The sequence below is a fragment of the Cyanistes caeruleus genome, chromosome 2 (assembly GCF_971803275.1).
Source record: "Cyanistes caeruleus chromosome 2, bCyaCae1.hap1.1, whole genome shotgun sequence".
NCBI classification, from domain to species: domain Eukaryota; kingdom Metazoa; phylum Chordata; class Aves; order Passeriformes; family Paridae; genus Cyanistes; species Cyanistes caeruleus.
The window spans coordinates 77,135,783-77,158,146 of NC_141702.1; the positions used below are offsets into that span (position 1 = coordinate 77,135,783).

At 51.1% G+C, this 22,364-nt stretch overlaps 2 protein-coding genes across 4 annotated transcripts; one reads left to right on the forward strand and one right to left on the reverse strand.

The window, feature by feature from the left end:
• The first annotated feature begins 249 nt into the window (after positions 1 to 249).
• GTPBP2 (GTP binding protein 2) lies at positions 250 to 10,800 on the forward strand. Of its 3 annotated transcripts, none has more exons than XM_086878006.1 (13): positions 250 to 482; positions 2,679 to 2,705; positions 3,307 to 3,491; positions 3,797 to 3,905; positions 4,351 to 4,548; positions 4,828 to 5,002; positions 5,635 to 5,854; positions 6,276 to 6,411; positions 6,797 to 6,855; positions 7,585 to 7,756; positions 8,035 to 8,199; positions 8,574 to 8,781; positions 8,878 to 10,800. In XM_086878006.1, exons 1-12 carry the CDS (start codon positions 300 to 302, stop codon positions 8,769 to 8,771), a joined length of 1,827 nt encoding a protein of 608 aa, XP_086734132.1. In that variant the 5' UTR covers positions 250 to 299; the 3' UTR covers positions 8,772 to 8,781; positions 8,878 to 10,800. The 3 variants fall into 3 exon arrangements, with proteins under 3 accessions (XP_086734132.1, XP_086734131.1, XP_086734133.1); XM_086878007.1 differs by lacking the exon at positions 250 to 482 and adding an exon at positions 545 to 801; XM_086878005.1 differs by having other exon boundaries at positions 8,574 to 10,800.
• Positions 10,801 to 12,885: 2,085 nt separating this feature from the next.
• On the reverse strand, positions 12,886 to 22,355 carry POLH (DNA polymerase eta). Its single transcript, XM_086878008.1, has 10 exons — positions 22,115 to 22,355; positions 21,882 to 22,016; positions 21,551 to 21,792; positions 21,136 to 21,305; positions 17,713 to 17,816; positions 16,731 to 16,850; positions 15,988 to 16,111; positions 15,305 to 15,370; positions 14,641 to 14,804; positions 12,886 to 13,878 (listed from the first exon to the last, which is right to left on the reverse strand). The coding sequence occupies exons 1-10, from the start codon at positions 22,249 to 22,251 to the stop codon at positions 13,035 to 13,037; spliced, it is 2,106 nt and encodes a 701-aa protein (XP_086734134.1). The 5' UTR covers positions 22,252 to 22,355; the 3' UTR covers positions 12,886 to 13,034.
• Between the last annotated feature and the right edge of the window lie 9 nt (positions 22,356 to 22,364).

Genomic DNA, 22,364 nt, shown 5'->3' on the forward strand with positions numbered 1-22,364 from the left:
CCCGCGCGTCGTCGGCCGCGGCCGACAGGGGGCGCCCTCTCCATCGGACTCCAACTCCCATCAGCCTCCGCGGATGGAACCCGTACGGGAGCGAGCGGGTCGCGCCGCAGGGCACGCCGGGAGGTGTAGTTTCGAGCGGGAGGCGCGCGGTGCGTTCTCGGCGTTGTAGGCGGGCGGGACTCGCTTTCCCGGGGCGCCGCGCGGCGGTCGGTGACGCCGGGGCCGGAGCCGGGCCGGCGGGGCCGGGCAGGGGAGCGGAGCGGGCTCTGCAGCGGGGCGGCGGGGCCGCGGTGTCCGCCATGGACTCGCGGGTGTCGGAGTTGTTCGGGGGCTGCTGCCGGCCGGCGGGCGGCGGGGCAGGCGCAGCGCTGCGCGGGCGCGGGGGGGCCGCGCCTAGCGGTGGCGGTGGCTCGAAGACGAAGAAGAAGAACGGGCGGAGCCGCGGAGGGAAGGCCAACAACCCCCCGTACCTGCCGCCCGAGGTGAGCTGCGGCGGCCGCTGCGTCCTGTCAGCCTGGGAGGGAGCGGGACCAGGCCCGGGGGCACGGGGCGCCGCCACTGAGGGGCGGGCGGGGCCGGAGGGTCGGTGCCCCCCTAGAGCGGGTCGGTACCACGGCCGGACCCCGCAGGTTGGGTGGCGGGTCTGGCTGGAGGTGCTGGCACGGGGCGTGCCGGGGTCGGGCTGACAGCAGCCGTAGGAGCCCCGGGAGCCGTGTGCCCGCCTGCCCCGGGCTCGCCTCCGGGCCGTGCTCGCGCCCCTGGTGCCAGCGAGTTCCTTGCGGGGATCACCGGACCCTGTCCGTGAGTAGCATCGCCCTGCCTGGTGTCTGTCTGTGGGCACTTTGCCGCCTGCCTTCGAAATAGCTCCGAAAATAAAGCTTTGCTCGCCTCGTAGTTCCAAACATCCCGTTTGCATCTCTCTCTGCCCGAGAGACGATCTGGTGGGTCTGAGCCCCTTTCCAGCTGCCAGACGGGTTCTGGTGACTCCCTTCCCAGCTAATTTGACAGCTGTTTCCTTCCATGGGGCTGCAGATGGTACGGACAGAGGGTGAGGCACTTGTCTCCTGCAGCAGGAAGAAGTGGCATTGGTAGTACGTGGGTGTGTGCTCAGCTGGGGCAGTTGTCATCCCTCTCATAGAACTGTCACTGTGGGCAGAATCACGCTGGCTCGGCCCCAGTCAGTGAGCTTTCTGTAAAATATATAATAGCCTGTGCTGGGAGGGAGCAATTCCTCCACAGGGGACTCTTGGGAAGATGGGTAAACAGCGCTTTGCTACTGTTAGATCTTCTCCACGGGCAGGACTGTGCCCTGCAGCCGTAGTTTACTTCTTGCTCCTCTCAGCTGGAGGCTGGACAGTCCCCTGTGGTTTCAGCACAGCTTCCTGTTTCTGGCTACCCTGTGCAGTGTGTGCCCCAGCAAGTCCAGGCTTGTTGCTTTCATAGTCTCAAGTGCCTGGGAGAAGACCCACTCTCTTGTTTAGACTACAGTGCAGTAGGTGAATGGGTTTTTCTTAGAACTGGAAAGCTGGTAGATGGCAAGAGAGGAAAACCTGCTACGAGTACCTTTTTCTCACGGCATAGCTCTGCTGCCAGAGAACTGAGCTGACAATTGAGAACTTCTGTTGGCCTTTTGCCACAGTAAGCACCGCTGTGGTTAAGAGCTGAGCTGGAAGGCAAGGAGAGGGCTGTTGCCTCTCCTGACATGCAAATAGGTATCCAGAGGAGAAGGAAGTGCTTAATGTTGCCAGCCCCATTTAATCTGACAGAGTATGTGGCTTCCTGCAGGCTCCAGCCCTTTCTTAGTGATCCTTATACTTAATCAATGGGAAAAAGTACTTAAATATTGTATATCTAATTGCAAAATAAAATATTCTTTTTGGAAAGCTGGAGCCTGTTTTGGTTGAAGTGAGCTTGATGAGTACCCAGGCCTTTCTGTTACAACCTCATCTGGCTTCTGCCTTTCCTGAGAAAGTACTTCTGAGCATATATTCTATACAGACAGTCCCAATCAGGTCTGGCTCTCCAGAGCTCTCTGGCCAGTGACTAGCTGGCAAAGGAGTCATTATCTTGCTTCTTTATGCCTGTAGTCATTCCTTGTAGAGAGAAGATACATAAAGGGAGTCAAAGAAAAACTAATTGAGTAAGAGAGAGTATCAATGAGCAGTAGAGGAACCAGAAGCTTTTGTTCTCCAGCCTGTGTTTCTGTGAACATTGGATGGATGGAAGCTGCTGGATAGGGTGGGAATGGGATGCTGTGGGTGGCATTCTGTGGGTCGTGGATGGGTGAGGGGGGAGGCTTTAAATCATATGCTGGCCTGTGCTTTTTTGAAACTGGAACTCTCTCTGTGTGACTGTTAGGCTGGCCCTACTCTTTACTGTCGAGAAAAAAATCCCCCTCCCTCCCCCAGACAGTATAACTCTTGTGCCCCACTCTAGTTTTTCCTCTGGTGTTCATGATGTGGGATGCCAACAGCACAAACAAACCATAAAGGAAGGAAGTTCTGTTGAGTATAGGAAAGAATGGCAGAAGGCTGGGACCTAACACACTCACTTTCTGCCACTTTCCCTCTCTTTGAAATCCTCAGCACCAGCTTCAGAATATATGGGCAGCTGGTGCCTGTAGAAGTCCCTTTGGGCACAGCATCTAACTCTTCTGTCTTGTTTCATTCTCTGACCAGGCAGAAGATGGAAACATCGAGTACAAGGTGAGTCTTTTGAGGTTGCAGAAGTTGGTCTTCCAGAGGGTTATTTTGCAGTGAGTAACTTAACCAAAGACTGTATGGGTAACATGGCCAAAGAAAAGACAGAAAAGTGGACACTGCACTAAGGAACTACCATTCATCTTCTGCGTCTCTGTGCCAAACTTTACCCAGTATGTTGAGCTGGAAAAGTTTGATCTCACTAGTCATTTTTAGGAATCTCTTCTAGTATATGATGCCTACTGTATTTTTCTTGAGAGAAAGATGCGGATATCCCTGAAAATGATTTACCACTTTCTTGTGCCTGCTCTGTCATTTGCACTTACTGGCTCCTGGATCACAGATTGGTCCCTGAGTGCAGTGCTGTCTTTAACCATGCAGCAGGCAGGGTACAGATCCCTTTGTCACGAGGTGGGAAAGTTCCTCTATCATATGTTTGTACCTTTGTGAAACCCCTTCTCACCTGTCCCATGGCTTCTGTTCAGACAGTAATACAGACTGTGCTTTCTAGCAGTGGGTCAGAGTTGGGAGCATTGCTTCATGGAATTGGGCCATGGGATTGCCTCTGCCTCCAGGCTGTGACTAGAACTACCCCTCTGTTAAACAGCTAAAGCTGGTGAACCCCTCGCAATATCGCTTTGAACACCTGGTGACACAGATGAAGTGGCGACTACAGGAGGGCCGAGGTGAGGCTGTCTATCAGATCGGTGTGGAGGACAATGGGCTGCTGGTGGGCCTCTCGGAGGAGGAGATGCGAGCCTCGCTCAAGACGCTGCGCCGGATGGCAGAGAAGTACGTGCTCCCTTCTGTCTGCAGGGCCCACGAGCATGAACAGCCTCTGGTAGAGAGGCTCTCTCCCTGGAGTCTCCTGAGCAGCTGGTGGCTCCATCCTACAAAGCTCCTGTATGACTGACATTCCTTTAGTCCTGAGGCTCTGGAAACATGAGGAAAGTTATAGGGCTTTTGTCTGGAAGCTTGAGGCTCCTTCCCTGCTATCCGCAGCCTTCACCCCATTCACTCTGTTAGCTGTTTTCATAGAGGTGCAAGAGCTGCCAAGTACAAGTGTGTCTCACTCCTTCCTTTTGTCTTTGTGGCAGGGTTGGGGCTGACATTACGGTGCTGCGGGAGAGGGAGGTCGATTACGACAGCGATGTTCCAAGGAAGATAACGGAGGTGCTTGTCCGAAAGGTGCCTGACAACCAGCAGGTAGGGACCTGTGGTTTGGCTGTCTTCTCCTGCTAGAGACCTAGAGGCTTCCTTCATATGAGCAGCTTCTGTCTAAGATGTGATTGAGGCAGATGTCAGCATGGGAGATTGCCTGCATCAGAGGTGAAAAGTTATTTTTCTTCCTTGGCAGTGGCTCTGATTCAGACCCATGTGCAAACAAGGAAGGATTTAGAGGTCTGCTGCAGCAAATGGCCTTTTTTGTGATATCAAAGCTTGATATGTCACATCTCAACTCCAGAGAGCATATCACGTCTGCTGGGCAATGGTTTGCTGGGGGAAGGAGCAGAATCTGAACAAAATTAAACTGCACAGTGTCCCTGATGTAGGGAAGCTCACTGAGCTGCATCTCCAGTGCCCAGTAGTCCTCATGTGCTCAGCACAACAGTGGTTAAGTTTAATGATTTCTTTGTTCTTTCTCCTGTAGTTCTTAGACCTTCGAGTAGCTGTCCTAGGGAATGTGGACTCAGGGAAGTCAACACTGCTGGGTGTCCTAACACAAGGAGAGCTCGACAATGGGCGGGGCAGAGCACGCCTCAACCTCTTCCGGCATCTCCATGAAATCCAGTCAGGAAGAACATCTAGCATCAGCTTTGAGATCCTCGGCTTCAACAGCAAAGGAGAGGTGAGAGAGTGAGTTGCTGAACTCAGAAAGCTGGAGGAGAATAGGATTACCCTCCTGTTAGAACTGTGAGTGGGACAGGAGGGAAGAGAGGTGGCACAGTTCTGTGTCCCCTAAGCTGAACCTGAGTGTTGGCTGTCCATTTGCAATAGACACTGTTTCTTACACCCATGGTGGATGATCTCTACTTAGTAATTCTGACATCAAAGTGGATAGATAAGAGCTGGGTTTTCTTTACTTGCCTGCTGGGCCTGCCTCTCTCACCAACTCCTTATCCCTTAGGTGGTAAATTACAGTGACTCCCGGACAGCAGAAGAGATCTGTGAGAGTTCTTCCAAAATGATCACTTTCATTGACCTGGCTGGTCACCACAAGTATCTGAAAACAACCATCTTTGGCCTCACCAGCTACTGCCCAGACTTTGCCATGCTGGTGGTTAGTGCCAACACTGGCATTGGTGAGTGTTTCCATGCCTGCATGGATTGACTGCAACATGTGAAGAGGAATGGAGAGTGGGGGGAATGGATCCTTGTCAGCTGTGAATGGTTGTGAGAAAAGTTTATTAATTTGTAAGCTTCTACTGATATCTTGTAAGCCAGTGCCTATGAGTGCCTGGGAGGGGAGTAGATCTGAGATCCTCTTACCAGCTGTAGACCACATTAAACCCTGGACAAAGAGGCTTTATTTGGGATTTCGGGCTGTGTTTCTTGGAGAAGAAAACAACTTTGACATGTTAGGGGTGCTGAATCCCAAAGTCTTGTAAAAAGGCATCTGGAGTTCTCCCACATCTATCTCTGACATTTTTGTGACTGTTCTCTGGCAAACTTCGGTGAAAGAGTGAAAACTACTGCATCTTAATGAAGCAGACAGATCAGTCACAAAATTTCTTGGTGTTTTTTATTTTTCTGGACTGATGTTTGGTTTTGTTTAAAATAATAATTGTGCTTCTTCAATGCATGATGAACTAAGCAGTTACAGTGAAATCTCTAGACTGTGCCTGTGGGATAGCCAGGACACACAAGCTATCAGCATAAACAAGCTACAGTGGTGAACTGCTGCTGTACCTACACTCTCACTTGTCTCCCATAGCGGGCACAACACGAGAGCACTTGGGCTTGGCCATGGCCCTCAAAGTCCCCTTCTTCATTGTCATCAGCAAAGTCGACTTGTGTTCAAAAGCCACTGTGGAACGGACAGTGAAGCAGCTGGAGCGGATCCTGAAACAGCCAGGCTGCAACAAGCTCCCCCTGCTTGTGAATTCAGACGATGATGCTGTTACAGCAGCACAACAGTTTGCACAATCTCCCAAGTAAGGGACCATTCCTTTCTTCTGTTGGGAGCAGGCAATTCAGACTGGGCTGCCATGCAGAGCTGGGGAAGGGTGAACACAGGGGAGGTGATTACATCTTGAACATCTCTGCTCCTTGTCAAGTCTCCTACCTTTGCATTCTCCAAGAAGGCATTTTCCCCTCCCAAACTTTTTTCTGGGCTCTGGGAGCAAAGGTTGCATTAGAGTTACTTCTTCATGAGAAAAATGTGTGTTATCAAGGGATTGGTGCCTTGACCAAGCATTGAAGCAGGGGTTACTGTGCTAGCCTTCCTGCTTTAGCCACTTACTGGACTGGTGTAGTGTAGTGTAGTATCCATCTTTCTGTGGGTCAGAATCCCAAAAACCTTCTGGAGCTGCACTGTGGCCTTCTGCTTATTTCTGTCTATTTGTGTCTTGACAGCATCACCCCAATCTTCACACTGTCCAGTGTTTCTGGGGAGAACCTGGATCTCTTGAAAGTCTTCCTCAACATCCTCCCTCCACTAACCAACAGTAAAGAGCAGGAAGAATTAATGCAGCAACTTACAGAATTTCAGGTGGGTACAGGTAGTTTGTTTCCAATTCTGATACTGGACTTGTTGCTGTGCCATGGGAGAGACTTTTGGGGAATATGGACACCATAGGTAGAGATGTGGTGAACTCCTGGACTGTTGAGAGACATTAAAAAGGTCCTTGAGAAAAGCCTGATAGGCTGGATGTCTGTCTCAGGGATAATATAATTTCTTTGGCTGCTATTTAAAACACAGAGGTTTGTTCCTCTAATGGGAAGATAGTGGGAGCTGGTGAAGCTCTGAAATGGTGTCTGATGAGCAGCAGAGAGATCACCTCCTTCCACACAAGGGGCAGGCTTTTTGTCCTCATTCTGGAGTGCTATTTCATAGCTGTCTGTCTGAGCATCTCATCCTTGTTGCCTTGCTGCAGGTCGATGAAATTTATACAGTGCCAGAGGTGGGGACTGTTGTGGGAGGAACTCTGTCAAGGTAAGTGAGCCTAGGCAGATACGTGTGGATGTGAATGGTTGCTGGAGTTCCCTCTAGGTTAGAGTCACGTGCTGCAGAAGTGAGGCTCTGTCCTGACTTCTGCCAGATGACTGTGGCAAGTGAGAGTAGAACCCTACAGGGTGCTGGGAAATGACATGAGCAGACCATTGATCAGGTGGTGGCAAGCAGACAGTCTGCTCTAAAGTTGCTGGATTAGGAATGTGATCCTGAAGCATGCTAAAAGACATGCTGGAATCTAGAGCTGGCAGAGGTTAGGCATGATCCCAAGGAGTTGCCTTCTTCCTTCCTTAAGCAGGGGGAGGAAATGGAAAAGGTAGATCCTCGGATTCCAGCAGGGGTTAACTGCACACTACCCCATGAAAAGGCGGACGTCCCTCTGTGGTCGGGAGAGATCAGAGCAGTTCGGTCACCAGCACATCCACACTGAAAGAGTGTCATCTGAGGTCTCTCCACCAGAAACACAGCGGTGTGGCAGAGCACTTTGGGGGTGCAATGGCCCCTGTCTGTACCTGGGATTCTTAAGAGTGATAGTGTGGCTTTGACTCCTGCTGTAAGAAATCCCAGTTCTCAGTAGCTTTGTGTCCCTGTTAGTTGGTCCAGGGTAACAGTCCAAAGATTTGGCTCTGGGGAATTTGTTCAGGTTAATCTTGGAGGGTGAAATGTCTTTGTCTCCTGATTAACTGTGTCCTGGTCTTCTAACCCGGGCAGTGGGATCTGCCGAGAAGGGGAGAACTTGGTGGTTGGTCCCACTGATGATGGGAAGTTCCTCCGGCTGAAAGTGTGCAGTATCCAACGGAACCGCTCTGCCTGCCGCGTGCTGCGGGCTGGGCAGGCAGCCACCCTGGCCCTTGGACCCTTCGACCGCTCCCTGCTGCGCAAGGTTAGTCATGCTGTTGCCAGGTTGCTCACTGGTTCAGTGAGCAGGGCTGGAGGCTTCTGTGGACGGCCCCCATTGGCAGGGTGGGAATGGAGTAGAAATGTTTGCAGGAAACTTGCTGGAAGGGGAGAAAATGGCCAGGTTACAAAGTACAATGTGTACAAGGCTAAGAATGGGATGCAAACCCAAGTCACAGAGTGGAGGTGTATTTGTGTTTCTGGGGACTGTTCAGAAGCACGAGGACTGGGCCTAACTGGTCTGAGCCTTGGCTTGTTCTGCAGGGCATGGTCATGGTGAGCCCAGAAATGAACCCAACCATCTGCTCAGTGTTTGAAGCCGAGATCGTGCTGTTATTCCATGCCACAACTTTCCGGAAAGGGTTCCAGGTGACGGTGCACGTGGGGAATGTGCGACAGACAGCTGTCGTAGAGAAGATCCATGGAAAGGTAGGCCATGGGAAGAGAGAGGAGGAAGATGGATCTCTCCGTGGGGTTTGTTGGGATTCCACCACGCCCTCTAGTAAAGCTGGGAGCTGCTGTTATTTTGAGTAGCTGTGTCCCTTCCTAGGAGCAGACTCCATCCCTTTATCCTGCCCATTTTGTTGCTTTTCTTCCAAACATGTCTGAGAGGTGAACTCTCCATTCTTCAGGAAGCTTGTGTCTTCCTGTCTCTTCCTAGGTATACAGTAATGAGAAGGGCTCATGCCATGCAGTCTGAAGAAGGCTGCTTATTTGCCTCATCGTCTTACCATCCACATGTACCTCTTCCTGCACACATCAGCTTGGGAGATGGATGTAAGCTCTCCCATTTGTCTTTCCAGGACAAGCTGCGGACAGGAGAGAAGGCAGTTGTCTGTTTCAGGTTCATCAAGCATCCTGAATACTTGAAGATTGGAGCCAAACTACTTTTCCGTGAAGGAGTCACCAAAGGCATTGGGCATGTCACTGACCTCCAAGCCATCACCACCAAAGAAAACGGCCTGGAGGAGTCCCTGGGGCCTGGACAGCTGAGCTTCTGACTACCAGCAGGTCAGAGAAATCTCCACTCACAAGCACCTGGGGAGAAGGCTGGAAGCTCCTGTGGCTTTCTGAGCAATGCCTGGAGCTGCTGCTGTCCTGTTCTAGTGTGGATGTCCCTCCTCTGCACTGTGAGATGGAGCATGGGAGAGTTTCTTGCATTCACTGCCGTACGTGGGACAAGTTAAGCATGTTCTCCATCGCCTGCAGCTTTCATTACCCTGCCCTCCATCGGAATAGATCAGAGGTACCTGCAGACCTGGGCAAGCAAGTTTTGGCTTTGTTTACTGTTTGAAAATTGCTGGTTGGGAGGCGCAGAGCCCTTGAAGACAAGCAGTGAAGGGATGTTTTTCCATCTCTGACACAAGGTCTGGTCCCATTTCTGCTCTCTGAACACTGGGTTGATAACAGTATTCTCTCAAGTCATCCTTCAGCACATCCTTCTGGGCAGGGGATGGAAGAGGCCATGCTACCCACAACAAGGGCTTGGCTGAACCTCTCAGAATGCATTCAGGACACTTTTTAACCGTTTGAATCTTGGTTGGCTTTAATCTGCTGTGTGTCCATTTGTGCATTGGTTTTACGTTAACTCCAATCTGAGTGTCTTACTGTTGGACAGATGTCCTGTTCTCCACTCACATGTACACATTTCTTCAGCGTCCCTCTTTGTGACTTCTGGGAAGCTGTGGCTGCTCTGAGTGGCACAGCCTCCTGACATAACATCATGAAGACAGAGTTTGTACTTGCATCTGTTCCTTGCAGCAGTTGGACAGGAGGCCATTGTGGAGCAGAGCAGGGCCCAGGCCTGTGCTGGTGTGAGTAGGTTGTTTCTATGGATGTTCACCTGAAGGTGTCCTCTGCACACTGGTAGCAGTGGTTTGCAATGGGCTCCCTAGTGTGGCTGTTCCCAGCCCACCTTGTTCCTCACACGCTTGCCTTAATGCGTGAGGAGGACAGGCTGTGTTACATACACAAAACCAGGTAACTTCTGTTTTGACAGTGGAATGGTTTTTATTTCTCTTAGAGCAAGAATTCCTTTCTTTCCATTGCCACTGATGTTTGTTGTCAGAAGAAAGCTGATGTTGCCAGCAAGGACTCTGTAATGTAGAGTGGAGCACCAGTCTCCCACTCTGTCATGCAGCTCTGCTGTGTAGCCTGGAGACTGCAGCAGGGTCTGTAAAGCTGTACATAGGCTTTTGGTTTTATTGTTGACTGTTAGACCAAATATGTCTGCTGTGAGCAAAAGGCCTTCAGTAAGCCCTGCTGGTTGGTGTGGTGGCCTGCTAGCCCTGACTGAAGAGAAGGGCGAGGGCCTGTGATAGCACTTGGACACCCCAGCGGCCCTTCTGCCATCCTGAGAGCAGGTTCTGCTGCTGGGTCACTGGCACAGGCGCTGCTGTGGGGCTGCGCAGGGCCGTGGGTCTCTGCACTGGGCAAGGCCATCGAGGGGTGGGAGGCGGGGTCTGCACCCTGCCAAGAGCATGCTGAGGGGAGGGAAGCCTGTCAAGTGGTGGCATAAATGAACGGAAGGCAGCTTAATAGTTGGCAGGAGTGACCTGTCCCTCAAAGGGAGCACTGATCCAGCTGAAAACTGCTGCATCCCCAGCAGAGAGAAAGGAGATGCTGGCTCAGGGTCACTACTCAAGCAGGATCCCTTTTTATTCCCATTCTGGCAGTCGGCTGGGTATTCCAATGGCATGGCCTTTTCACCAATGCCTGTAAGGACAGGCCCCAGCTGCCAGCAGGCTCTTCTCTTGGTGCTAGTGGGTCACAAAGAAAGCTGCCTGGGGATGGGGGACTCCAGCTCTTTGCAGCAGCACTGGTGTTTTCTGCCCCAAAGGGGGGTGCTGTGACCTTTCTGAAACAGCTGATGGCTGGTCTCACCTCATCCTTGCCATCTGTGGCATGACTGTTCTTGGTGCCATGCTCTTCATAATTGCTGTTTTGTTGTCTTGAATTTTTCTAATGCTGGGGATTGTCCCAGTTCTCCAAGCATCTATATAAATGTACAGAATAAAGATGTTTTATTCAGCTTGCTGGCTGAGTTGTACAATGAGCGAGGGTGGAGCTGGGCTCTTACCCTGCTGCCCTTGGAGCTGGGTCACACTTGGAGCTGGCTACCCTTCGCCCAGTCCTAAGCTTCCTGCGTTCTGCCCTATAAATACCACGCTGTGGTGTGGAAAGAATGTACGCGCTGCTGTTTACAATCTTGCGCTCCCGGCTTATCTGAGTAAGCCTGCGTGTGCAGCCTGAGGTGACAGGCAGCCACGTCATCCTGAGCACAGCACTTTGGGCTGTTGTGGGCGGAACAGGCTGTGGCTAGAGCCTACTCACAGTCACAAATTCCCCCAGAGCCTAATTAAAGAGATGCTTTCTAGGGCACACATCTAACCAGTGATTTGTTTTCAAAATAGCTTTGACCTTATCAAGAGGTTTGTGACTGCCTTGTCTCCATGAGAACAGGTTGTTCCCTTGGGACAAGTAGAGGCAGAAAGGTCTCCCTGTGGAGATGACTTGTGACCAAAAGGATTTGCCTCTTCGGAACTTGTTTTTGTGTCAGATAGTGGCATCTGCAGAGTCCAGTCCTGCCAGACACTTAGGAAATGAGATGTGCCACTGTCACAGGAGATGAGGCAATCCTGCCAGACTGGTTGCTGTTTGTCTTCACGTGAGGACTTTGGGAAACTTGTCACTTTGCAGTGTTAGGACTGTCATTAGTGGGAGTGACTCCATAATCCCTTCCTCTACTGATTACCAGAGCTGCACACACCAGGATGAGCTTCTTGTTCTTGAAATCTCATGACTGTTGTCAAGTATTAGACTCCACTGATAATAATGTAGCAGCATCCCAGCACAGGCTGTCTGCTGGAAGGAGAGAACAGCTCAACAACTGCATTTAGGATGATGCATTTGAGAAAATAGCACATAGATATAGAGCTGCAGTTTACATTATCTGCTGCCTCAAAGGCTATGTCCCCCCCTACCCAAGGAAGGGAAGCCTGCAGCTGATGAAACTCCCTGCAACGCGTTTCCTAACCCCACCCAGTGCTGCCTTGACGTGGCACATTCTTTCCCCCCGCCCTAATAACCACGTTCAAATTACTGGCTGGAGAGCTTCTGGCGGGCTCCAGGCAGCTCGAAGTGTAGCAGAGCTGAGCCCTGCCACGCAGCTGAGGGCAAGCACTTCTCTTGCCCTGGAGCCAGTCTCACCCTCTCTCAGTGCCTGCTTGTCCCCTCCACGATACTCTGCTTTGTTGGCTGTTGTAATCTGTGGAGCCCTGGAGTGGCCACTTTACTGTGACCTGTGGCCCAAAGAACTGAAGAAGTCATTGGGCAGAGCACAGCTAGAACAGGTACCTGTCAGCAAGTTCACTCAGTATCCAGTATCACTCAGAGTCTGGGAAGGAGGAAAAATGGTTATGCACTCTACACCGGACAAAAGCTTTCACAGTGGGCTTTGTGACTCTTGGCATGTTTTCTATCCCTTCCAGTGAGGGCTCTAGCAGTAGACTGTTTATGTGTCAATAGCAATTATTATGAATTAATGCAAAGTTTTCAAAAAGCCCACCAAAAAGTATGCCCATGCAGCTACTGCTTCCACAAATCTTATATTACAGAAGCAGTCTTTCTTTTGTGCTCCTGAGTTGCTGATAAGCACCATGCAATGGACTGCTACACAGAGGGAATTGCCAAACCATGTAACATAAATCCTGGGATGTGGGAAAGAGGGAATAAAAATCAGTGTCTTCCAGGTGGAGGGGAGAAGGAACAACAGGGCTAAGCTACCGCATATAAACTACACGGTAAGGGCAAGGTCTGCAACTGCAGTCAGAGTAGAACCATGAGTTGAAGGTTTCATACTGGGTGATTAGACAGGGGTTCAAGCCAAGGCTTAGCTGGAGACTCCCTGGGACAAATTGCTGCACTTACAGTGGCTGCTTCTATAGGAGGAACAGAATTACTGAGCAATGATGCCATGGAAATACCTATGGCAAGAGGTGTAGGTGAGAGTACCACGTAGCTTCTAGTAGTACCAGGCAGGCAGAGGCAGGCTTAGCTGCCACCAGCTGAACTGGCTACAGCTACATAATTCATGAGTTCCAGTTCCCCTTAGACTTGGGGTGGAGATAATTTATTAGGCTTTCCAGCATTAAAACCTGACAGGCAGTATAAAAACTTTTTAGCGTATTTAAAAACACCAGCTCTTTAAAACACTGCTTCTTTAAAAACTCCGATTCTTTAAAAATACCCAGTGTGGCTGAGAGTTAAGGAGGTAAGGGCTTAAAGAAAAAATCTAAAGTTCTTGTCACACCTTCTTTAGGTCGTTTAGCACTAGATCCTGCAGGAGTCTTGAGCTTGTTCTTTGCCTTGGCAGGAGACCTGGAAACCACAGGCTTTGCACTGGGAGCTGCTTCTGGAGCCATGGGAGGGCTGGGCTCCAGGAAAGAGCTTTGCAGCTCCAGGGCAAAGTGGTAGTCCATGTGCTCTGGGAACTCCCACACCAGCACAAGCTGGCCACACTTCTCACAGCGCTGCTGGTCCCCTGGAGAGGCAGGAGGCAGCAGGGTGAGCTCAGGAGAGGGTGGCAAATTCTGCTCATTTCCCTCTACAGCTGGTTGTAATTTCAGAAGGGTCCTGGAGCTGGGTGGAGTTGAGGGTGTTAGTGTAGCATCTGATGGCAACTTCTCCCTGGGAAGACTCTTGCATGGAGAAGTAGGGCTGGCATCACTGGGACTCTGCTTCACAGGGGACTCCAGGTCACACTGCACAGAGGCAAGTCCATCAGGCAAGCCAACAGCAGCTCTCTCTTGGTGCTCTGGGGAGCTGGGAACAGCTGGCTCTGCAGTGGCAGCACTGGGCAAGCTGGCTGCTGCCGCTGCCTTTTGGAAGAATGACTCAATAGCACTAGCTGGCTTCTGCCGAAGCTCTTTGCTTGGGCTCCTGAAGAACTTAACCCCAGCCCTCCCACAAGACGTGGCATTTTGGCTGGTGGTGGCAGTGCCATCAGGCTGGGTATCACCCGTCAGGAAGGTGGCAATGCCTGTAGAGAGGGTGACAGGCTCCGAGAACTTGCTTGCCGAGAGTTGCACTGAAATCAGTGGTGGAGACCTGCAAAGGACAGACCAACATCAGCTCAGACACCAGCCTGGAAAGCAAGAAATCTTTTGAAGACTCTAAACAACACAAAACATTCACAGACAGGGGAACTGTAGTATCTGGCAAGGGATAGGAGAGATGTTTGCTCTGACAAAGTTAGTATTGCTATCTCCAGAACAGACATAGCAGGCCGTGCTGGGTAAAGCAAACTCCTCTTTCCAAAGCAGCAATTCCCAAAGGAAGGGCATTGGAGCAGGAGCAGCCAACTGCCAGCCTGGACTTTTAGTCCACTACAGACTGAAGCTGCTGTGAGATGAGAGAACCCTAAGGGAGCAGCACCCTTGTCAGAGTTTAACAGACAGAACCTTCTTGCCTTCACTGCAGAGCAGAAGGAAGGAAGGAAATACTGAAGACAGGAGTTGTGTACTGATTTTTCTTCCTGCCACAATGGCTTCCTTCCAAAAAGCTTTGTCCTTAGGGTAGGACAAGGTTTAGCTAACTTCTTCAGGCCAGCAGGGCCAGGACAGCCTCACTCCAGCTGGAAAAACCCCAGCCAGTAGCAATCCTCAGCTCCAAGTACAGAAGTGTCTCACCAGATGTGGGGCTCAGAAGAGGCCAGGCTGTCCTACTGCTAGGTCACTGCACTCTACCGTGAGGGTGCTGGGAATCACTTTTCCTGCCACTCAAATTAACTCGAGTTCCTTTCCAACAGGTCTCTGGCTCCCACATCAGAACCAGTCCTGACAGAGGTGTCCCACTTTTTCCCACACTCACCATGCTGCCTGGTGAGCCCCAGCCACGTTGCAGTTTTGGATGAGGGCGAAGGCGTCATTGCACATTTTCTGTGCGTCATAGCGGGACAGGGCACACAGACGTGACAGGCGGGTGTCCCCTTGCTGGCGGATCACCACCATCAGCTGCCGGGCCACACGGTGGTTCTGCCGGGAGAGTAGAGCTGTGCTTCCAGCGACTCCTGCAGGAAGGGGCAGGAACAGCCGAGGGGACTGTTCCCTGCCTGAGCCCTCCCCAGCCCCCCACCCCCCTGCCACCTCCCGGCGGTGGGGTGGGACAACATGTCCTGCCTGGTGTGATTGCCAAGGGATGGGATACACAACAAGTGCTTGTACAGCTGTGCCACACATCCCACACGTGGGAAGCAGCTAGTCCAGCAGAAGGAAGGTGCAGTGGCTTTCAAATCCCTGCATCCTAAAGCATGGGACAAGGATTGTTCTTAACCCTGTAGTGTTCTGGGTGAAAACCATCCTGCCTGGCCATGCTCCCACACACCTCTTTACTTGGGACACCTCAGCACACAGGCACATATCTGTGGGTCAGCAGATTTCTTCCCTTCCCACATACCACCCTCAGCTTCCTGCAAACCACTCATGGTGCAAACGTACTATGTGCCTCCTTGGGTCCCTGTGCCTCCTCTCCTTACCTGGCTCCTGTCCTTGTTCAGTCTGGATTCCAGCTCCAAGGCCAGCTGCAGGAGCCAGTGCTGCACCTGGACAAAGCAAGGGTAACAGACAGGTTGGGCCTCTGCTCACAGCAGTACCACAATACAAGAGCAATGCTCTGCACACTGGGGAATGCTGGTGGGGGATCAGACTGGAGTGCACAGAGTATTGTAAGGCCCTCAATCTGCAACAGACTTTGAGAAATCAGTCCAGCTAAGATTCCACACTGCATACAAGCCCTGCAGTGTTACTACTAGACTTTTCCAGGTAATCTAGGTTCCCTATCCTGGATTTCTCTTTCCATCTTCCTACAACTCGGTAGGAACGCACCCCAGCTAACAGCTAAAGCACATCCTGCTTCTTTCTTTGGGCTAGTTACCTTCCTTCTAGCAACCATGCTCTTGAAGCTTGGCACTGTGAATAACTTTCAAACAGCACAGGGCCAGTTTTGCTTAAGGAAATTACAACTAGGATGGACGTCTTTGTGCAGGAGTTTGCCAATGCATATCTGTCAACAGGAACTTCCAGAGCTGAAACCACCTTCTCCCACTTAGCCTCTACTATGCAGAAAAGCAGCAGTTTCACAAGCTAGTCTCAGTTTCTAGTATTCTTATCTTCTCCAGTGTGAAAGCCAAGCCTTATGTTAGATGTAGGCTTCTCCTACCGCCTTCTGTGTGGCCAGGGCTGACTTCCCAGGGAAGTTCTTGCTGCAGCCAATAGACTGGGGCAGGTACCGGTTTTTTACAGGTTCCTCTTCAATTCCTCTGCACAAGTCATAGAGCCAAGACCTGAAAGCCACAGGGAAAGCATGAGGGTAAGGCAGCTACAGACAGGCAGGCATCACTGGGCAGCACATCAGTCTCCTGCTGAACCCTGCGTTCAACTCAGTTGTCAGCTGTCTCTCATCCCCAGCACTACAGTTGCAGCCACAGCTGAACAGGCAGGATTCCTTCAGGCCACAACTGCCTGTCAGCACAACTCCTCCACCTCTTCTCCTGAAGTGGCAACAGTTCACCAGTCTGCAGGGCAGTCCAACCACTGTTCTGGGCCCAGAAGTTGTGCTTCAGGCTCCAGCCCAGCCTTGTAATTTCCTCTGTGATGAGTCTGTCAAGGCTGCTCTCTTCCCAGCCTGCAGAGAATTAGCCCTTTGATCCCATTCTTGGATGCTGTAGAGGAAGACTGAGGCACTGGCTGACAAGAAAAATATTATCCTGGGGAGGGTGCCTGGGAGCAGGCAAGACTGGAAACCTGCTGTGAGCCCAACAGAGCAATGCTTCCTAAAGATGCCAATGAAGTTCTACCTTCCAACCTTCCTAATCACAGCAGAACAACCTAAAAGGTTCTGTGACTGAAAGGAACTCTTCATTCCTGCCAAGAGCCAAGTTGTGGTGAGTGGTTCATCATTACCCAGTTTTGTCTCCAAAATGTGTCTGGAGCTCAGTCTCACTGAACTGTGTCAGCTCCCCGATGTACTCTACTCCCAGGATGTCTGTGATAGCAGTGCCAAGCTTGCCTCCCAGGTTACGGCTAAGGCACAGAAACAAAGAAGAGAAAACACAAATGAAGCATCATGTGGAGACTGACAAGTCTCATTGCAGAAGCTATTCCTAGAGGACAGCTGAAAGCTGCTAGGAACTAGCAGGACCAAAGGAACACTTAGCACATAACAGCTCTTCTGCTTATAGTAAAAAGACACATAAGAGTTGATGAAGGAACTGCTCCTTGGGTCCCCCAATTTTAGTGCTTCACTCTGAGCTCTAGCTGATCCCAAACCATGCTCTGAAGAATGCCTTACATACAGCTTCCTTCTTCCTATACAGATAGGACCCTTTCCCACACACATCCCTCTCCATCCCTTGCAAGAGACAGAAAGCAGAGAACAGCAGCACAGGTCTGTACAGCAGGATTAGGGTTCCATTCCTCTGGAGCAGCGGTGCTGATAACACTTCTCTACACCAGGAAAAGTACTTGTGTACAGTGTGAATGCTCAAGAGCAAACCACATCTGTTATCTGTAAGCACATCTGTCACTCACACTGGGGAATAGCTATGGCCCACAGCTGCTTCTGGCGTATACCTGTGCACCCCAGCAGTCATCCTGAGCATAGCCTTACCCTGGGAAAGAATGCCCACAGGCTGCTAGCAGGCTTCTGGATTGTGGTCCCTTCACCAGTAGGGCTACAACTTCCCAAGCACACTCCCCTGAACTGTCACTCACAGCTGTGAGGGATCACTGGCAGGGTTCCCTCTATTCATTAGGAGCAGTTACTGTGGAGCTGAGAGCCTCTGATGGCTTCTGCCAGCTGCTATCAGTGAGCATCAAATTGCTGTGCTGAGGTGGCCAGGAGCAGCCCCGGGCTGTGCTAAAGCAGCAGCAACCTGGTACTTACATGCTGCTGACGGGCAGCTGGCTGAAGAGCTGCGGCACAAACCGTGCAGACACCAGTGTCTGGCGGTTGGGCTTGTTCAAGCCACAGGCCAGTTTTGCCAGTGTCTGTAAAACAGAAGAGGGTGGAAACTCTGTTATTATATACCATGTACTGGCCTAATGTGACTCTACCTAACAGCTTGCGCTGCATAACCTCTAAGAGCTGTCTTTGGAATGGTTGCTAGGAATGCACCCAGCACCACTGCTTGCTCTTAGGCAGTATCCACCTCAGGATTTGACATGCACTAGCTGGGTACTCTGAAAGCAAAGCTGCTTCCAGGCTTTAGTTCTGTGAATTGCTGGACTCTTACTCCAGGCAGAAAAAGGTCTATCATCTGTTCTGAGTGCTATAGTTTTCCATCAGGCAAACATGTTAGAGATTCCACAGCACACCCATAGTCTTCTCCAGGCTATGTCTCTCACTATGTCTTTTCCCTTCATTTTCTGTGTTTGTCTTGCTTTTTCTCAGCATCACTATTTTAATCTTCTCTCTATGAGGTCTTTCTATAGACAGCACTTTAGCATAGTGCTGCAAAAGGAAACCTTTAAAATGCAGAATTGCTAGCCTGGAAGACATGTTCTCCTATACAGCTTCCCTTTCCACTCTAAGCTACCACAGGGTCAAAAATACACAGACCAATTTGAAGTACGTTTAGCTGGGTGTTTGAGGTTTTATTGAACAACTCTAACAACTTCCTCTTTCACTGCTTTGCCACACATCCTGTAACTAAGCAAAATTTCTTGCCTGCCTATTGAGCTATGATCCTTATCAACGGTCCATTTTACAGGCTTACATACACTTGAACTCATTTCTAGAGAAAGTAGATTCCTTTTCAGATGTCCAATCACTGTTTTTCTTGTCTGGCTGGAGACTTCCAAGTTTACCCACCTCATAAAGTGATGTGCTTGCAAGCCAAACCAATCACTGAGACTTCATACGGAGAAATCATTTAATTTTTCTGACACTTTCTGTAAATGGAACATGCTGAAACAGGATTTGGCATTTCTACAAGAGCACTTATATTACTGACTCATCCTGCTGCTTGTCCACAACTCCAGGCTACTTCCTGACTTACTGTGACTTAGCCAAAATCATGCTGGTTGTTTTTATAAACCATGAAAACAGTCAGCATAAGAGGAGCATAAGAAGCACTGTTTGGTGATTTCAGACCGATTCTAACCTTTTTCAACCTCAGAATTTTCAACTCTAGTTTCATCTCAGAATTTTCACAGCCCAGGTCCTGAGCCCCATATGTGAAACACCTGAATTCATACAGCTGTTCCCTCTCTGTTTGCTTCAGTGAAAATACTTGCTTTTAGCAGACCTCAGACAGATCTTCCCAGGATCCCACTCTAAACATCCCAATTTGAGTGCAACTCACTGAACAAAATCATTATGGGAAACAGTACTATTTCCTTCAGCTAGATGCATGACAACTTCAGACAACTTCAGTCATGTTGTCTGCTACAGTGTCATCATCAGGTTATTGAGCTCAGGGTGAGGAGCGTTAGAAATCTTAAGGTTGACACCTCACAACTGTAGTATTTACTGCACATTTGGCCACTTGTGCTGTCAAAGACAGCACATAAATGAATTTGGCATGAGTGGTTCTTGAGAAAAACATGCTATTATCCTCCAAGTGCTGCCAAATTTATTTGCCTTATTCATCACCTGGGTTCCTGGTGTACTCTAGCAAGGTACTTCATTGGGAAAAGCAGTTCATTGGGAGAGTTTTCTGTAGAAAAAACACAAGTGTAAAGCAGGTTCCTGGGAAAGAATGCCCAGGAACTAGCAAGGTGTACTCTAGCAAGGTACTTCATTGGGAAAAGCAGTTCCTTGGGAGAGTTTTCTGTAGAAAAAACACAAGTGTAAAGCAGGTAATCTTCACCTTGAGTTTCAGGCAACAGTCACTGTAGCAAATTTTACTGACACAAATTTCCAGCAACTCAGAGGCAGAAGAACACCAGATTGGGGCACTGAGGTGAGCTGGGTTGCTTTTCGTCTTTCTGGTGAGTCAGTGTTTACCCTGCTGGCCGTGGGGATTTGGGTGTTGCTCAGCCAGCTGCTGAGAGCAGCCACAGTAGCACTTGGTGCATGACAGCAGCTGCAGAAACAAACGGACTTTGATGCTGCAGCCTCAGAGGGTTTCCTGCTGGGTGAAAGGCGGGCTGATTTACTGAGAGCATCCCTTTTATTCTTCAGAAAAGGTTGGTACCCACCGAGGTCAGCTGGCTGTGGAAGCACAGCACAGTGTTCTGCACTGTAGTGATCTCTGCACTGTGCTTGCTGCTACAGATACACAGCTCTTCAGGGATATTCTACAGAGATACCACAGTACATCACAATGTCCTTACTCTCTCAAAAAAAGGTAAAAATGCTGGCATAGAAAATGGAAGCTGGGAGAAGCTGCTAGGAATATCACAGAAGTTCTCTTACTCTTGATTAAATAGAGGAAAAAGACAAATTGAACATACCTTCCACTAAAAACTTCTACACCATTTGACCTTACTCAGCTAGCTCATTTCTACCTCACAGTCTACTCTAGTTTCAAACTGAGCCAGTGCAGAACAAATTCCAGTCCCTGTGTACAGCTGGCAGTAGTACCAGCTGTTTCTGCAGCAGTCTAAGATGAAAGATATCTTCCTTGAACTCCAAAGCATTTATTTAGTCTTCATTTTCTTTTCTTTTTCTTTTTTTTAAAGTCAGAGCCTGCCTTTATAAAGTCATACCTGTATAAATAACCCACTTTTCTGCAGAACAAAAGGGATGCTCTCAGTAAACCACCCTGCATTTCACCCAGCAGGAAACCCTCTGAGGCTGCAGCATCAAAGTCCGTTTGTTTCTGCAGCTGCTGTCATGCACCAAGTGCTACTGTGGCTGCTCTCAGCAGCTGGCTGAGCAACACCCAAATCCCCACGGCCAGCAGGGTAAACACTGACTCACCAGAAAGACAAAAAGCAACCCAGCTCACCTCAGTGCCCCAGTCTGGTGTTCTTCTGCCTCTGAGTCGCTGGGAATTTGTGTCAGTAAAACTGGCTACAGTGACTGTTGCCTGAAACTCAAGGTGAAGATTACCTGCTTTACACTTGTGTTTTTTCTACAAAAAGCACTTCTGGAAGACTTAAGCCACTTTTTCTCCTAGTGAACTCACTCATTAGGTACCAGGAATCCAGGCAGTAAATCAGTGGATTGCTGACTGCCCAGCCCACAGATCTGAGGAAACAACTCCTCCCATTTCCAGATGTCTTATAATTTCTCAGAAGGTGTGATCACACATGGTAGCATTCCCAAGTTGGTTCGTCTTCTACGGAGACTTGTAAGTATAGAACATCTGCAGCATGTTCTGACTCTGCTACCCAGAAGAAATCAGGCTGATGCATGTACCTTGTTGTGTGAGATGCCAGCTGAACACCTGAATCCGGTAGCTGCTTCCACTGCCACCCTAATTTCTTCCACAATTACTGCACCCATGGTCAGCTGCAGGTCAGGACAATCGGGGTTATCAAAAGACAGTGATGCCAGCCACTCGTCCAAACCACGTTGCCGCTGCTCCTCTAGAAAAGGGACATAAAAGGGATCACAAGGGGACATAATACGGCACTTCTTGCTGAGCCCAGCAGCATCAGCCAGTCCGAGCCAGCAGCCGGAGGCTTCTGTAAGTGCATTCCAACCACAGGGAGGAAACGCAGGCACCTTAAAAACCCCTTCACTGCGGAAAGCACAGGCCCCCTGCTCTCGATTCGGGGGAGACAAAGCAGGCGGAGCGGACCCTTCCCGGGGGGCGGGGGTCGGTGCGTACCCTTCCCGCCGGGATCAGCTCGGTGCGCGCCCTTCCCGCCGGGATCGGGTCCGGGCTCTCCGGGCAGTCCCTGCACGAAGGTGCTGGGCAGCAGCGCGGCCGGCAGGGGGCGCCCGCGCAGCTCGCGCAGCCGGTGGCGCGCGCTGCCCGTCAGGTCCAGGTACGCCTCGTCGATGCTCGCGCGCTCGATGGCGGCGAAGCGCGACAGCACCTGCATCACCTCCGCGCTGGCCTCCCGGTACCTGCCGGGCGGCGGGCACGGGCTCAGCCGCCGCCCCGCGCCACCAGGGAGGCCCGCGCCGCCGCCGCCACCCCCGGCCCCTGCTCTCACCGCGTGAGGTCCGCCTTGCCCCGCGCCTGCGGCACCCGGGCCAGCGCCAGCTCGGGGCACAGCGCCCGCGCCTCCGACGCCCACATCCCGCGGGACACGCCGAAGGCGCGCGCCTCGTAGCTCACCGCGATGATCCTGCCAAGACACGGAGGTGAAGTGCAGGGCGGGTCCGGCCCAACGGGGAACGGGGTGGGACGAGGAGCCGGGATCGCCAAGCCGGCTCGCCTACCTACCCGCCGCCTTGCCACTCGGTGTACTGCACCACGGCGCAAGGGCGGCCGCGCAGCTGAGGGTCGAGGCGCTGCTCCACCTGCATGAAGAAGCAGTCCATGTCTACCAGGGCCACCACGCGCTCCCGGCCCCGCGACATCCCGCCGCCACCGACTCCCGCTCGGCTGAGTGAATGATTGAACAACCGCCCGCTCGGTGGGGCGGAGAGCCCCGCCTTGGCCGCCGTTTTGCGGCACCCGTACTTTCCGCGTG